This window comes from Nansenia antarctica (assembly GCF_963989245.1).
Source record: "Nansenia antarctica genome assembly, chromosome: 7".
NCBI classification, from domain to species: Eukaryota; Metazoa; Chordata; class Actinopteri; order Argentiniformes; family Microstomatidae; genus Nansenia; species Nansenia antarctica.
The window spans coordinates 3,204,344-3,221,345 of NC_137677.1; the positions used below are offsets into that span (position 1 = coordinate 3,204,344).

The following is a 17,002-nucleotide window of genomic DNA, read 5'->3' on the forward strand; positions in this document are numbered from 1 at the left end:
GTCATGTCTCCCTCCCTCTCCTAGTATATGATGATGATGGGGATGAACTACTATGCTGAGTTCACCGTGGTGGAGACGGGGTGTCCGGCCAAATCCAGGATCGACCCTCAGGCCTGCGAGCCACTGTGTCCCGAGGAAGCTGTAAGACAAACTGAAACTCATCTCCTCTAAACTAAACTTCACTTCAGTTAAACTCCTCTAAACTAAACTTCACTTCAGTTAAACTCCTTTAAACTCAACTTCACTTTAGTTAAACTCCTCTAAACTAAACTTCACTTTAGTTACACTTCATTCATATTACTCCCCCCCCTCTCTCTCTCTCTCTAGCGTCGTGGGTTCTGTGAGTCCTCCAGCAACAGGAATGGCGTGACTGTGGACTGTCAGATCTTCGATGCCCAGGTAACCCGCCTTTAACACATTCAGTGTACTGTACATAGGGCTGGTTTCCTAGACCTATAGAACTGCCAATGGCCCCGGGCCTGAGCTGGATTACTCTTCCTGCTACGACTGGTGGATTGATGACTCACTTGCTTAGTCAAATGTATTGATTGTAAGTCGCTTTGGAATAAGGCGTCTGCTAAATGCCAAACATGTAACAATGTAACTGGTGTCCTTGGTCCGCCTCAATGGAAAGTCCCCGATTGAAAGTGTGATTTAGTCCAGGCTGTCTGTGTCCCGACAACTGTCCCATCATGCATCATTTTAGAAACCGATGGAAGCTTCTACCAAAGTGCAGTCGAGGTATTTCACATTGATTGACACGCTTCTAGTGTTTAGGTTTAGCCCTAACCCTAACCCTAACCCTAACCCTAACATTTCTGTAAGGAGCTGTGAGAGCCACTGATCTATGGTACGAACATTCCTAAACGTTGTTGTTGTTGTTGTTGTTGTTTGTATAACAGCTCTATAACACCTCTCACGAGCCCCACAAGCCCCACCAGAGGCCCCAGGGCCCCCCCCCGCGTCCTGAGGGTCCCCCGGGTCCCGAGGGTCCCCCGGGTCCTGACGCCGGCCCAGGAGGGAGGAAGTGTGGGCGCCCCCCCGGCCCACACCCCGGCCCACACCCCAAGTCCCCCTTCCCCCACTGTCACGGCTTTGTGAAGATCCCTCCTTCCACCCACCCTATCTGCCCCTTCCCCCCCCACCACCCCACTGGGCACGTCCCAGACGTAAGCCTGGGGCAAGGCCACCCTCTACCCCCCCACCCTCCCCACGGTCACCACCCTCATGGTCACCCCCCTCATGGTCACCCTCCTCACGGAGCTCACCCTCCCCACGGTCCTCACCCTCGGCCTGGTGGTCCCCCCCCTCATCACGGCCCCCCACCTCCTCTTGGCCCCCCACCTCACGGTCCTCCCCGTATGCACTGTCCCCCCGGTGAAATCCCCGGCCTATGGCCTGATCTCTCGCGGCGGGAGGTCTCGACACGAGTCATCAGATCTCAACATGGTGGATTTTGGTTGGAGTGTTGCCAGTTAAAAGTCGTGAACTGTGACCAAATTGTTTGTTGTCTATTCTTATGAAACTGGCCCTTGCGCTTGTGATTGCACAAACTGAAAGCAGACTGTTTTCGTGTTTGATTCATGCATTGGATTATATTCTGTTTTTGTTTGTTCTTGTAAAACTGTAAAACTGTCCTGTTTACTGGGATTACTCTGTAATTTTCATACTACGAAATAAACTACCACTCACTGTATGTCACACATTTGTACTTACACGTTTATAACTTGGTTATAGACTACACAGAGATATACCAGCAACATTAAATTGATAGTTTGTTTGTGTGATAAATAAAAACATGTCACATAACATGCAACATTTTAAATATTGCTGTTCACACCTGTGAGGGGGGATTGGCCTGCTGAACCTACTCAAACAATGTTTGTTAGTGTTAGGGGTCGCAGGGTCACATGTTAGCGTTAGGGGTCGCAGGGTCACAAGGTCACATGAAGCAAGCGAGCCATGTCATGTAAGTGAGTTGCATGTGATTATGTCACAGGGCTCTGCTGTTAGCTTTACATTGCCCCATAGCAGCAAACAAACGTAAATATGTCCTGACTGGACAAGGATAGGGAGGGAATCTGCACAGTCACTTAGTGAAAATGCTGAGGAAGGAGAGAGGAGAGAGGGAGAAGGAGAGAGGAGAGAGAGAGAAGGAGAGAGGAGAGAGAGAGAATGAGAGAAGGAGAGAGAGAGAAGGAGAGAAGGAGAGAGAGAGAAGAAGAGAGGAGAGAGAGAGAAAAGGAGAGAGGAGAGAGAGAGAGAAGTAGAGAGGAGAGAGAGAGAGAGAGAGAAGGAGAGAGGAGAGAGAAGGAGAGAGGAGAGAGAGAAGGAGAGAGAGAGAAGGAGAGAAGGAGAGAGAGAGAAGGAGAGAGGAGAGAGAGAGAGAAGGAGAGAGGAGAGAGAGAGAGAAGGAGAGAGGAGAGAGAGAGAAGGAGAGAAGGAGAGAGAGAGAAGGAGAGAGGAGAGAGAGAGAAGGAGAGAGGAGAGAGAGAGAAGGAGAGAGGAGAGAGAAGTAGAGAGGAGAGAGAGAGAGAGAGAGAGAGAGAAGGAGAGAGGAGAGAGAAGGAGAGAAGGAGAGAGGAGAGAGAGAGAGAGAAGGAGAGAGGAGAGAGAAGGAGAGAAGGAGAGAGGAGAGAGAAGGAGAGAAGGAGAGAGGGAGAAAGGAGAGAGGAGAGAGAAGGAGAGAGGAGAGAGAGAGAAGGAGAGAGGAGAGAGAGAGAAGGAGAGAGGAGAGAGAGAAGGAGAGAGGAGAGAGAGAGAAGGAAGGAGAGAGAGAGAGAAGGAGAGAGGAGAGAAGGAGAGAGGAGAGAGAGAGAAGGAGAGAGAGAGAAGGAGAGAGGAGAGAAGGAGAGAGGAGAGAGAGGAGAGAGGAGAGAGAGAAGGAGAGAGGAGAGAGGGAGAAGGAGAGAGAAGAGAGAGAGAAGGAGAGAAGAGAGAGAGAAGGAGAGAGGAGAGAGAGAGAAGGAGAGAGGAGAGAGAGAGAGAAGGAGAGAGGAGAGAGGGAGAAGGAGAGAGGAGAGAAGGAGAGAGGAGAGAGAGGAGGAGAGAGGAGAGAGGGAGAAGGAGAGAGGAGAGAGAGAGTAGGAGAGAGGAGAGAGAGAGAAGGAGAGAGGAGAGAGAGGGAGAGAGGAGAGAGAGAGAAGGAGAGAGGAGAGAGAGAGAAGGAGAGAGGAGAGAGAAGGAGAGAGCTGAAATGCATCAGTTTGACTCTTGTTGCTGCTGCTCTTATTAGTAATTAAAATGACAACAATGCTTCTAATGAGTCCATGTTGTCTCCTTGCTTCATGTTCACACCTGTCCTGTGCACATCAACTGATACAGCAAAGCAACCAGTGATCATGCAAAACATTCCTCCCCCTCCCAGTCCATTAAAGCCAAACTGTATTCACCCAGTGTCATGTTCTTCTGTACAGAGGTGGAGACCAATCAACTCTGATACACCCACCTAGGTGGTAGAGACCATAATTATGTCGCTGATGGTTTTGTTCGATTTGATTTAGTGTTGTTGCAAAAGGGTGGCGATGTAAATGATTGTACGTCAGGTGGCAGTACAGAATACATGGCTCTCTACAGCTTCTATGAATGGACTTTATTGTCATTGCTACAGTACAGGTACCAAACAACGAAATTTAGGATGTGGAGGATTGACTTGCATTTCCAAGAAACAACCCCAGACAGAACCTCAACAATGAATGAAGCTAATGCCGCCCCTTAAAGCAATTATTATCCATCTTGTTTACATCTCACATGCTTATCAACGGGTTGATTCAGTTTCCATCAGACCTGAGTCTTACTGATTGGTCTCCACAAGCTAAAGAACCACAGAACCACAGAACCACAGACAGTCTTCCTGCTATCTGCCACTGTTGTCTGTCTGACACAGCAAAGAGCTGCAGGCGAGATTACAATAGGACTGATACTGGGGGCAGATAGGGGGCTTACATTCCTTGACATGATCAGGGGGTGGGGGGGGGGGGTCAGAGGTTGTGTTTACCTGCCCCAGGCCGGGGAGGGGGTGCACAGGGGCAAAGGCTAACTGAACAGCGGGAGTGAAGGAGTATGGGGGTGGAGGGGTGGAGGGGTGGAGGGAGAGTGGGAGGGGTGGGTGGGAGTGTACTGTATATAAGAACTCTCTCCCCTCTCCATTCCTCACCTCCCCTCGAAGACCTAGCCAGTGTGCTTTTGTGACAGACAGAGACAGAGACAGACATGAAGCGGTGTGTGTTGTTGCTGCTGCTGGCCTGCGTGTGCGCCCACGCGGCGCCTGTGGACCCCGTGGATCCCGCCGTGAAGCCCGGGTCATGCAAGGATGCCCAGGTGCTGGGCGCAGCGACGCAGGCCATGACCAAGATCAACCAGGACCGCAGCGAGGGCTACGTGCTCAGCCTGCACCGCCTCAGCAACGTGAACCAGATGACCCACGTGAGTTAGCGCTCCACGCACTTCTTGTACGGTGTTATTGGATGTAGGAAACGGTCAGGTTTAGACTCCAGTGTTATTGATGTATGTAGCAAACGGAATGCTTCTACTTCTGCTTGTGTGACCGAGCGGGTTGGAACTCCAGACTGTTTTTACATTTACATTTTTGGCATTTAGCAGACACCTTATTCCAAAGCGACTTACAATCAATACATTTGACTTACAACCAATCCACCAGTCGTAGCAGGAAGAGCTGGTGCTAGCTCAGGCCCAGGGCCATTGGCAGTCTCTGTGCAAGAAGGAAACTTTTTTTGTTTGTTATATAGACACTGGAGAACAGAGAGACAGTACAAGGGGGGCAGTAGAAGTCTTAGGGGACACAGTAAAGGGGAAAGCGGGTGTCTCAGGAGACGCAGTGCTGGGGGGTGACCTGGGGGTGACCTGGGGGTGACCTGTCTCTTATGTTGCTGTTCCAGGGTGAGACAGGGGTTGTGTTCTACCTGACCATGGACGTGGTGGAGACCTACTGTCATGTGACCAGCAAGAAGGACTGGAAGAGCTGCCCCATCCGCCTCAGCCACGACACCCCGGTACTAAGAACTAAGCTGCCACACATGCACACACACACTCACACACACGCACACACACACACACACACACACACACACACACACACACACACTCACACACACACACACGCACGCACGCACGCACGCGCACACACACACACACACACACACACACACACACACACACACACACACACACACCAGTCACCAGTGACTCTGAATCAATGTTTGATCTCTCTCTTCTCCATGGTGTGTTTGCCTCCAGGTCTACGGTCAATGCAAGGCTGCTATCTACATAAACAAAGTCCAAAGAGTGGTCAGACTGTACAACTACAACTGCATGGTGAGACCAGGTAAGAAGAACCAGGATATGACTATAGGAAATGCTGTCAAGCTTCTATCGTATCAACCATACCCTCAAGTGTCCTGGGGTGGTCCAGCACCGCTGTCTACAGTGCACACATATGCCCATGTCGGCATGCGTTCGAATCCGGCCCATGCCCTGCTGACATGCCCTCTCTCCCTTCTTCTGCTACTTTCCTGTCTGTCTTCACTATATCTGTCTAATAAAATGAAAAATATGAGTGGAACTGCCCCACTCAGAAAAATAACAAATCATACCCTCAAGTAAATGTCTCTCTCTCTCTCTCTCTCTCTCTCTCTCTCTCTCTCTCTCTCTCTCTCTCTCTCTCTCTCTCTCTCTCTCTCTCTCTCTCTCTCTCTCTCTCTCTCTCTCTCTCTCTCTCTCTCTCTCTCTCTCTCTCTCTCTCTCTCTCTCTCTCTCTCTCTCTCTCTCTCTCTCTCTCTCTCTCTCTCTCTCTCTCTCTCTCTCTCTCTCTCTCTCTCTCTCTCTCTCTCTCTCTCTCTCTCTCTCTCTCTCTCTCTCTCTCTCTCTCTCTCTCTCTCTCTCTCTCTCTCTGTGTGTTTTATCTCTCTCAGCACCTGCAGAGAAGGTAGCTAAGGAGTGCCCAGACTGCTCCTCTATGATCGCCATGGACAACGCAGAGATCCTGAAGACGGCCACCCTGTCCATGGAGAAGTTCAACAAGGAGAACGGACTGGCCAATCACTTTGCTCTCCTCAACATCACCCGGGCGAGCGCCCAGGTCAGAACACGCTTGCATGCTCAAACCCCCTGTCACAAAACACACAACAAACAACACAAACCTAGTTTTAGTCTTGGGAAATTATAAGTTTCAGTGCCACTGTATTGAGGTTGTCTTGTCACTGCATGGCTCCATCTCGTGAGTTTAGAATGATAAGGTTCTATCTCCGTTTAGAATGATAAGGTTCTATCTCCGTTTAGAATGATAAGGTTCTATCTCCGTTTAGAATGAGAAGGTTCTATCTCCGTTTAGAATGAGAAGGTTCTATCTCCGTTTAGAATGATAAGGTTCTATCTCCGTTTAGAATGAGAAGGTTCTATCTCCGTTTAGAATGAGAAGGTTCTATCTCCGTTTAGGGCAGTTCAGAGATATTGAGCGTCAAAGTTTTTACATTCCATTATGTTTTGTGAGATGGAACCGTAGTATTTTATTAATTACTAACAAAGAAAATTCTACATTTTAAAAATAACACCACACAGGCATTAATAAACAACCTAATGGATCAGAAAACTCAATTTTGGCAAAAATGGATAGAAGCGTATAATTCTAACGTCACAATCTCCCTGTGGTTGTCCTTTGCAGCTAAGCGAGGCCCAGTTCTACTTCGTGGAGTACACCATCCAGGAGACCACCTGCGCCAACCTCACAGACCCCGCCCAGGCCACCAAGTGCCCTCTGATGGAGTGCGAGTTTGCAGTAAGTAACAACAGGACCTTTTACATTTAATATCGGCATTCTAGTTTTTTAGGGAAATGCTGAATTACGTCGAAAGTTGAAAGACAAAAATGTACTCAGTCATAATACAAAATGACACAGGATGTCCAATAAATGTAAACCTGTAAGACACAAGGTTATGCTAAAATGAGACAAACTACTGTCTGTATAGTACTGCAGGTATACCATACTCCTGAAGAAAGTTACGTCCAATAAGCTTGTGCCTTTATCTGAGCTGCAGACAGACAGAGAGAGAGACAGAGAGAGAGACAGGCAGAGAGACAGACAGACAGACAGACAGACAGGCAGACAGACAGACAGGCAGACAGACAGGCAGACAGACAGCTCTGCATAATTTGTTGCATTCATAACATAGTAATAAAAGTGTAAATACAGCTGGAGAACAATCTAGAACAACATAATAACAGCTGTTACAGCTGATCCAGTGTCGCCTGTTATTAACTCGTCCATCTTCACCTTTCCCCCTTACAGCACAAAGGACATTGTAAGGGTTCCCACTCTCACACCAACGGTAAAGACTACATCACCGTGGACTGTGACGTCCACGAGCCTGAGGTAAACACTTGACTTCACACTGAGAGCATGGGCGGAACGAAGACGTGTAATGTTATTGATAACTCTCTGTAGTGTTTCACTCTCAATTTGTTTTGAAATGCTGACTTCGAAAGAGGCTGTACAACACTGGCGGACTCAGGGGGGGGCAGGGTGGGCGACCGTCTCTCTTAAGTGCCTTTTTGAATGGCGAAAATTAGAGGATGTGCCCTATTGGCTGCCCTTCCAATGGTCTAAACTTGACCATGTGCACTGATGGGGTCCCATGTTGTGCAGTAGGTGCCCTTTTTTTCTTTTCGCCCCCCCTGCCCTTCAAACAGCCTGAGTCCGCCACTGCTGTACAATCATGCACATGATATGATGTAGAGCTGAAATAGACTTAAGTAGCATTATTATTATTATTATCTAGGATTGATGTTCATGGTTAACGGTTGTGTTTCTCCAGGCGGCAGACAAGGAGAAGAAGCTGCACCTGCTGGGAGGAGAGACTGACCACAGCCACACCGACAAGCACGCTGACGGCGAGGAACCCGCCCACGACCACAGCCACGACGTGAAGGACGGCCACGCCCACGACCACACCAAGGAGCACGGTCACGACCACACCAAGGAGCACAGCCACGAGCACACCCACACCCACGCCGACGGCACCACCCACCACCACCCTCACGTCCACGCGGCCAGCAGCGACCACAACGCTCACGACCACGCCCACGACCACGCGCACGCTCACGCCCACGCCCACGACCACTCCCACGACCAGAACCACGACCACCATCACGAGCACCATTCCAAAGCGCACAACCACACCAGCGACAGCGGACCGCACCAGCATCACAAATACGTGCACGCCGAGGGCGGGCACACGCACGAGCACGACCACGAGATCTCCCTCGACCACGACCACAAGCACGCTCACCTGCACGAGCACGAGCACCACCACCACCATCACGAGCACAGCGTCGTGCCCCACCACCACCCCGAGGGCAGGGTGACCGTCCTCCCGGCTCTGGGCCTGCCCGTGACCATGCCCTCCTTCCCCGACACGCCGGTCGCAGGAGCCGAGCAGGGGGTCACGCTGCCCCTGGTCCCCGACCCCCAGGTCCCGGGGGAGAGGGAGCCCACCATCGTGCCCTTCCCCACCGCCGTGTCTGCCGAGTGCCCCGCGGAGGTCAAGGACGAGAACAGCTTCCTGAAGCAGCTCTTCGCTGAAGACCCCCTCTTCAAAACAGGAGCATAAACAGGCCCAACACACCCCTCCCTACAGTTAAAGAAGTAAAGAGAACGAACTGCGCTCAATTCAGTTCATTTACTGTATAGTACTAGCTATATATCTCTCTCATCTGAGACTGGGACTGTGCTATGTAGAGAGAAATCTGTCAGACCAAAGATGGTTAACCTCTTAAGATGGAGTCATTGAAGGGGTGTTGCGACACCAAATGCGACAACAAAACACCTAGTTGTGTCTCTCTCACATCCCTGAGTTCACATTCATCTTTGTCTGTTCAATGCTGCGCATGGCATCACATTCATAAACATAACGCATGAGGCCCCGACTATGTCTTCCTGTCTGAGACACAAAATGATCATTCTCCTCATTGTTGTCATTGTGCTGCATGTTTTTGGTGGTGTAACACAAAAAATAAACATCACAGATATACATCAGCGTTTGGACTCCCCTTTCCTGTGCCTGTTATGATCTAAACCAGCTTTAACAGAAGTACTACACATACTGACAATCACAAGCACTATCATAAGAATACGGTAATCATAAATCTAAAAATACAAGTTCTGAAATGTATTGTACGTCTATATCCTGTTGCGTTACATGTATTGAGCACATTTCAACACATCTCAACGAATAGACTGTTTAATTGGTTTAGCTTTTATTCAGCTAGACTAGAGGTACAGGACACATCTCCACAACAAACCTGATTACATGTGTGAATGGGACCCTACACAGTATATCAAACCTGATTAACCCCCCTACCACAAGGAACTCCTCCATACCCCTCAGACCTCCTCACGCACCCTCCGTTCTACTGCCACCAACCTCCTCAAGACCCCCAGGACCAAGCTCTGCACCATGGGAGATCGGGCCTTCTGCTGGGCTGCTCCCAGGCTGTGGAATGCTCTCCCTGACCACCTAAGGGCACCTTTTTTTAATTGAAAATGTTTATTGTTTTATCTTCTTGTTTTTAATTGTAGCACTTTGAGATTCTTTATGTAAAGTGCTTTACAAATAATTAATTAATAATAATAATAATTATTATTATTATTATTATGTGTGAATGGGACCGTACATCAAACCTGATTACATGTGTGGATGGGACCTATACAGTACTACATCACAGGTGCTTTCAAGACACAAAGGGAGAGACGAGATGGGATGTGAGTCAGAGCAGGCGACTAACCACAGGAACAGCGGTACCTTACCCTGGTGAGGGCTGAGCTGAGCAGGGGCCCTAAAGAGAGGACAGGAGTGACGATGACGATGGTGATGGTGATGGTGGTGATGATGATGATGACAATGACCTTTCCTCTACATACAGGGTTTCTGCAGGTTTCAGCAAGTTCAATTTAAGACTTTTTAAGACCTTTTTAATGCCACTTTAAATGGAATTTAAGACCGAAAAAATATATATATGCGATGGTTAGGGGATTCCACTGTACTACAATACAAGCATAGCATGTCAATCAATGAGACTCATTCAAGTTTACTTGTTTTGTTTATTGAACATAAAAGCTCTGGTTCAATAACTTAATTAAATTAAAAGTGCAATTAGTTGGTCGGAAACATCTAACAAAAAAACCCCATCTACTTAACACACTCACGGCATGAGCCTCAATTCTGTGGCCTTACTCTCCAGTTCTGCCTCTATTTTTTTCAAATCACACATTTTTTCTTTGTATCTCTTCCTGAGGACGTTAGACTTTGTGATGAGCTGAGCCATCAAGGTGCCGGACTTCCCCTCAGCTTGCTCAGCAAACTTGTCTGCATCCTTCTCCAGAGAATCAGATACCACTAGAAGAGTTTGCTTCTTCCTTTTCAGCTCGATGATGTGCTCTTCTGCTGCTTTTCTTTTCTGCCCTTGTGCAGCGCTTTGCCTCTTCCTCTTCTCCAGGTCTAGGTGTTCTCTGTACTTTGACCTTGCTGATCCCACCGAAGTTAGCAGCTCCTTGGTGAGAGGGACATTGGCAACCCCCCCACAAACTGCAACATAGTCACAGACCAGTCTCTGGGCAATGACAGTGTCCTCCTGAATGTTAACGGTCTCCACCTCCTTGTTAATGGAGAAGCCTCTCTCGACTGTCGCCTGCCCATGGGATAGGAGAAGAAGCTTCTGACAGAAACCCCAGAGCTCAGGGTAGGGTTGGCTGAGGTAGCCATGCAGGAACACGTCAAGCCTGGTTTCCATGGGCCGGAAGGACAGGAAGTGCTCGTTTTTAGCCTCAACAGACAGGAAGTTCCCAAACTGTTGGATAATCACATCACCTATAACAAAACAGATGAAAGGAAATATGTGAAATATTATTTACATGATTAATCCTGATTAGCAGACAGGCTTATGTCCAATTGTCCATTGGCTAATAATCAGGGACAACATTTCCAGCTTTTCTATTAACTATTCATACCAGCAGAGACACCTCCAGACAACTGCTTGTCTTGCAGTAACTTCTGCACTAGACTTTTCATTCTTCCCTGGCATCCGTCTGGGTTGGCGTACATGACTGTGGGGTCCAGACATGCCATCTGTCTCACGATGGGGTACTTCAGGGGGCTCCTGTCCTGGACTTTCTTTAGGATATTTGACATACCCGTCATGCAGTCCTTCCTAAACTCTAGGGCAGTGAGCTCCCCTACGGTCCCCTTTCTCTGGAGGTCCTGACAGATGGGTAATGTGTTTTAAATACAACTGAATGGCCTAACACAGTATTCTCTCCTGCCTGTATATGGACCATCATTTGATATAAAGTTAAGTAATACATCTAAATTACCTTGAGGGCTGCCTCAGCACCCAGGCCTATGTCGGCTTCCTTCGGGTTGACCCAGCTCTTCTGATCAGCGACATCCAGCCTGACCAGCTGCAGTGGAGTGATGTCATTGAGATGCTCCCTCTTGACGAAACGCCTCAGCACACTCTGAAAGGGTAACAAGAAAATGCATGATGATTGTAAAGCAAGTACCTTTGATAACCACATTAACCATGAAATGCATTTCTATATAGTTATTTAAAATAATATCATATCACATATGCAATATATCAATAACAGTATGATAAGTAACCTTTACTTAGCCAAAACATAATCTTTCAGTAATTTTATGTATTGACTAAGGACGAGTTTAATTAATCAAGCCACCCAGTAGCATCTGCCATTTCTCCCTGCTCACACACACATTCAGCATGCCCACACACACTCAACTTGTTTTGCTTTTGTTGTTGATTGTTCATTATTAATTTGATTACCTTGGACAAGTCAGCCAAATCTTTGCCAAGGAATGGCATGACTGGTGTGTCAGTCTGGTACTTTGTGAGAAAGGGAGTGAAGGTCCTTGAGATGGCCATGAAGAACTGTAGCTTGGGCAAGATGAGCGGATCTCCCTGGGCTGCTTCGATGGTGTCAAATGACGCTGTCCCAGGGTTTGGCAACTTTTTTGTCTTCACTGCATCCACATACTTCACCAGTGATGGCCATACCTTTAATTCCACCATGTGTATGTATTATTTTATCATGCATGTCTATTTTATCATACATTGTGCAGCACCTTGTAACTTTGTTTAGAAAGGTGCTATATAAATCAAGATTTTAATTACCTCTATAGCCCTCTCCACAACTGGCAGGTTCTCAATCCACCGATGGCCACAGAATGGTAATGGGAAGACTGAGGATTTGGTGAGGGCAATGAAGTCATCCCTCCTCGCTGGTGTATTGTGGAAAACAAAGTGCATTGCTCTCAACACCTTGGTGGGAGAGAGGAGAATGCTGAATTAGCCATCATCTCTCATGGGGAATGACACAAAGTGTGTAAGGGAGCAATACTGCAGGTCCTTCCTCACTGCCCTATCAGACTGCTCAACCAGCAGCGCTCCCCAGTAGACCACACACACACAGACACATACCAGAACTAAACTGACAGAATGACTGAACTGTACACATAATGTGTGCAGACACTTTTGATTGCATAAACCCTTAGAAAAATAACTTAGGAGTTAATAGTATGAAACATCTGTAAATTCATGCTCTCTTTAAATCCTGTCAAGTGTCCACTTGCTGTAATATTCCAATTTGCCTTGTGGGACAAATGAAAGATTACTTCTCATAGTTATAATCATCTTACCTTCTCCAGTTGCCACATGGAGAATCCACACTTGAATGCGTTGTGTAGGGTATGGAGCCCACAGCTACCCACAACAACCAGCTGGGCACCACCATACTGCTCAGCATGCTCTTGCTGTAGAAGCTCCAGAAACTTCCAGTTAACATTGGGTCCATCCATGGAGATGGACACCATGTTCCTCAGGTTCAGTCTCTCCACACACTCCTGAGAATGACATGAATATGATGAGAATAATAACAATAATAATAAATGATGATGATAATGATGATTATAATAACAATAATAATAGCATGATTGCCAATGGTTCAATGTACTTTAACATTCTGTCTGCACACATCCTCAGTTAACAAACTATAACTCATCCATCTACTCCCTCTCCCTACGCCCTTAGATACTCTCTCTCCCCACCATCCCCCCGCCCGCTCCCGCGTCCCCTCTCCCTCTCTGTGGCTCTCTATAACGTGGAAATGACTAGACTACACCGCATCATTCCCTATGGTACGCCTACTATTATACTGAATCTACATGACATTGCCAGTATCTGCCAAAATTAATGTAAAGCTAATACTTTGTCATTGACAAAATGCACTTACCTTGAAGTGTTGCAGTAAATCTTGAGCTTTAGCGTGTCCCATGAACTGCGAGCCCAGGTAACGCGACTCCACTTGATCGCCGACCCAATACCGCACGTGCACGTCGAGTTGCTTGTTTTTTGTGGCATGATTCAAACTCTCGTCAAACATTAGAACAAAAACTGACTCGTTCACATTCGCGATCAGCTCGTTTCTGACGTAAGGAGCTAATCCGAAACGTATTATGTATGACGCCTTGTCCTTTCCACAAGCAAATGTAGTGGCGATTTGGGAGTCGGGAAACATAATCCGAAAGATATCTCCAATCCCCTCGTTGGAGGAGTAGGACTGGTGCTTTACCACTGTATTGAGAACCCACACAATCTCCGATTTCAGTGTAGGTGTTCCACCAAACGTTGCTCTGAGATCGCTAGCAGTGCTGCTAGCAGCGGCAGCCGTTGTCTGGGGCGCTGAGCCCGGGGCAGACACGCAGAACTGGGAGATTCCTGGCGTCTGCTGTTGGCCTTTAGCAGCCGTTTTATGCCTCTCGCTTTTTAGGTGGCTCTCAACCGCCTTAATGCCCATGGTGCCGAGTTTGAATGTTTTCCTACACACAGTGCATCTTGCTTCTTCTGGGTAGCCGGTGGACTTAAGCCAATCGCAAAATCTTCTGTCGTCAAGCCACCTCTCGTTGAACTTGCACTTCCCCATCTCGCAGACTGGCTAATGCTAGGTAGCAAGCACTGCAGCTGACTATAACCAAAGGAACGCAAGGGGGAGGAGTCTGCGCGCTACTCAATGAAATTAAACGTTTGCTCAATAGAAAAATGCCGCGAGAAAAAGTAAAATTAAATAGTCCTGCCCCGACAATTTTAAGACGTTTGGGTAAAGTATTTAAGACCAGTTTAAGACATTTGTAATGAATTTAAGACATTTTAAGGCATTAATTTTATATACATGAATTTAAGACTTTTTAAGACTTTTTAAGGATCCGCGGAAACCCTGTACATAGAGAGGGATATGCTGTGTTGTGTTACTCATCCTGGATCTGTCCCAAACTGTTGACCTTGGACACTCAGGTTGAATCTCAAATGGCTCCTTGATTTCTAGCATTCTCTCTCTTCACCTCCCTCTCAAAGCCCATTGGAGGAGACTGTCTGAGGGGTGACACCACAGACCCTCTCCTCCAATGAGCTTTGAGAAAGAGGGCAGAGATAGAGGACAGTAGGAATCAAGGAAATACAAATATTAGATTTGGCCATTGCCTCCTCCAAGCAGTTGTATGTTATCTAAGAACATTGTTTTCTAAACTCATTGTTTTGCTTCTTTCAACCAGGCTTGAGGGTCAGTTGAAATTCAATTCAGGAAGTGGATTGAAATGACAGTTGCAAACATTGCAAAATAGGGCATTCATTTTCCAATGTTTTCGCAATATCAACATATAGTCTAGCAGGAAGGGCCCTCGCATGCACCCCTACCCGAGGTAGAACAAATGACAACAATGATTTTTCTTATCTTCAGGGTCTCCCATTAATGAAATTGATTGTTGTCAAATGTTATTTTTGGGGGAAAATATGTTTTTTTTGGTTGTTCTTTAGAGCTACCCCAATCCCTGAAAAAGAGCCAAATTAGACCAGGCCGAATATGGGGAAGGTGACAAAAAAGCCCATAACTTGAGAATGATCACTCTTTTCCTCTTCAGATTTGCTGAGGTGTGAACCAGGTGGTTGTCCTACATCACCAAATAGTCAGACAACTATTTACCTAAATAAATACTGAATTATAGTCCTGTAAACATAGCTTTAGTTTAGACGTTTAGAGGCTTGCAATTTAGAACCGAATTTATTAAGAAAGAAATTAATTTAGCAATTAAAAGCAATTTAGAAAGAATTTAGTGTGTGAGTTTACTCCTGTCCTACCCCTAGAATAATGATCACAAACAGAGTTTATTCCTGTCCTATCGGTTTTAAATGTTTTTCGTAGGATTCCTTTTTTAATGTATTTGTCTAACTGTCATTTTCTCCTAGGGAAAAGGGAAGGAAGGGCTGCTCAAGGCCCCTGCCCACTGTGCGATTTGTCCACGATTTCGCCACGAATTTGTTGTCGCAGACTACGTTGCGTAGTCGTAGAGACATCCTAGCGTCGTAAGGCCAAATCGGGACGTCGTAAGTCGCACAGTGTGAGAGAGTCAGCGATCAACGACTAATTGCTCCTACGTTCTAAAGACGAGGCTACGACCTGCCGACAAATTTCTGGCAGGTCAGAAATTTTCGTCGTGGCTCGTGAAGTGTGGCTGGTCCTACGACACGATTCTGCACATACATCCGCTCAAAATCATCACAAGCCCAATAATAGCTGCAAAAAGAAACCCTACTGCTCGTGTTCAGTGGTCCCAGCCACTGGAAGAAAGATTGGTAGAGCTTTGGAGGGAACACGGGTGTCTGTTTGACGTCTCCTCCGCTTCCCATCATGACAGAGGGATGAGGGAGAACAGTTGGAAAGAGATTTCATCTGCCCTTGAGCTACCTGGTACGCTGAGTTTTGATTGCAATCTCTGTTGGTCTCAATGACTTCCTTTGGCTAGCTAGATTCACGTGAACCACGCACAGCTAGTCAACATTGACATACATTGAAACATGAAATACATGAAATTAAATCAATAGACAGCAGCTAACGTTAGCCGTCTTTCTTGATCTGTTTAGTAGGCTAATGTTTTTGTAAGTAGTAGCTAGCTAACGTTAGCTGTTTATTTTATTTCAGCCAATGAGGTGCAAATGAGAGCAGCTTCTCTTCGCACCCAGTATGGCAAACTATTGAAGCCAAAGCCAAGTGGAGACAAAAATCCAACTCCAAGGCAGTCCTGGATCTTAACACATTTGGATTTTTTAAAACCATATGTTGTTCATCGGCATGCAGAAACTAGTTTGACAGTAAGTAGGCCTACATCACCGTTACCATGCAGATTTCCCCACTAAATAGTTCCACAGTAGGCCTGTGATTTCAAGGTAGACAGCCTGAGTTATAGCTATACTTCTAATAACTATACAGGTGAAATAAATGCACAGAATATCACACAATTCCCATTAATTGTAGAATCAGATTGACAGAGAACAGAGGAGATGTGTCAGGCTGAGGTAAATGTATAGAACTCAATAGACTGAATTCAGCACCAAACATGGGTTATACAGGTTATATAAACAGCTCCTTCTGCAGGGCTGGTGACCTGGATAGGTTGTGTTACATGCCACAATAAGTACATAATAATACAACATTAATGAGAAAGCATCTTTGCCTGCATTTACTGTACTGCTACTGAGCTGTGCCTTTTTTTTGTAGTTGAATAGTTCAACAGAAGACCCTCCTGAAACACCACTGGATGATGATACACAAGATCAGAGGCAGACAGATGCAGGTCCAGAAAGAGAGCTTGATGTGGAGAGTGAAGGGTCACATGTGACTTCACGTGACCCTGCCATGAGTGCTGTGCAGTCACCCCACATATCACCCATGAGCTCAAGACCAGGCACCCCACTTACCATAAGAAGCTCTACTCCAGTAAACGTAGCCGATATGACTCCCACTGAGGAAGACGCCCAGACAAGGTCCCACGCACCGCAGCGTCAGGGAAAGAGAAAGGCTTCTGAGGGGAATGTAGAGTTCCAAAAACTAGCAATACTGAAGCGGATGGCAGGTGCTTTCAAACCA

At 46.9% G+C, this 17,002-nt stretch overlaps 4 protein-coding genes across 5 annotated transcripts in view; 2 read left to right on the forward strand and 2 right to left on the reverse strand.

Annotated features, from left to right (window-relative positions):
• The window catches only part of LOC308161916 (alpha-2-HS-glycoprotein-like), a gene marked incomplete at its 3' end in the record, with an annotated part of 7,863 nt that extends 3,689 nt beyond the window's left edge, over positions 1-4,174 (forward strand). The window contains exons 5-8 of the mRNA XM_080535996.1: positions 25-141; positions 328-399; positions 903-1,418; positions 4,169-4,174. Coding sequence (XP_080392122.1) covers positions 25-141; positions 328-399; positions 903-1,418; positions 4,169-4,174 — 711 coding nt within the window. The remainder of the gene's footprint in view (positions 1-24; positions 142-327; positions 400-902; positions 1,419-4,168) is intronic.
• Positions 1-17,002, reverse strand: part of cp (ceruloplasmin) — a 423,180-nt gene that overhangs the window by 361,560 nt on the left and 44,618 nt on the right. The gene's annotated exons all lie outside the window — the stretch shown is intronic.
• Positions 4,170-9,049, forward strand: fetub (fetuin B). The gene is made up of 7 exons (XM_080535679.1): positions 4,170-4,425; positions 4,899-5,012; positions 5,257-5,344; positions 5,931-6,097; positions 6,680-6,793; positions 7,304-7,387; positions 7,830-9,049. The coding sequence occupies exons 1-7, from the start codon at positions 4,213-4,215 to the stop codon at positions 8,622-8,624; spliced, it is 1,575 nt and encodes a 524-aa protein (XP_080391805.1). The 5' UTR covers positions 4,170-4,212; the 3' UTR covers positions 8,625-9,049.
• Positions 9,959-14,125, reverse strand: LOC308162026 (uncharacterized protein). The gene is made up of 6 exons (XM_080536111.1): positions 12,726-14,125; positions 12,202-12,348; positions 11,854-12,084; positions 11,384-11,527; positions 11,021-11,270; positions 9,959-10,880 (listed from the first exon to the last, which is right to left on the reverse strand). The coding sequence occupies exons 1-6, from the start codon at positions 12,897-12,899 to the stop codon at positions 10,216-10,218; spliced, it is 1,611 nt and encodes a 536-aa protein (XP_080392237.1). The 5' UTR covers positions 12,900-14,125; the 3' UTR covers positions 9,959-10,215.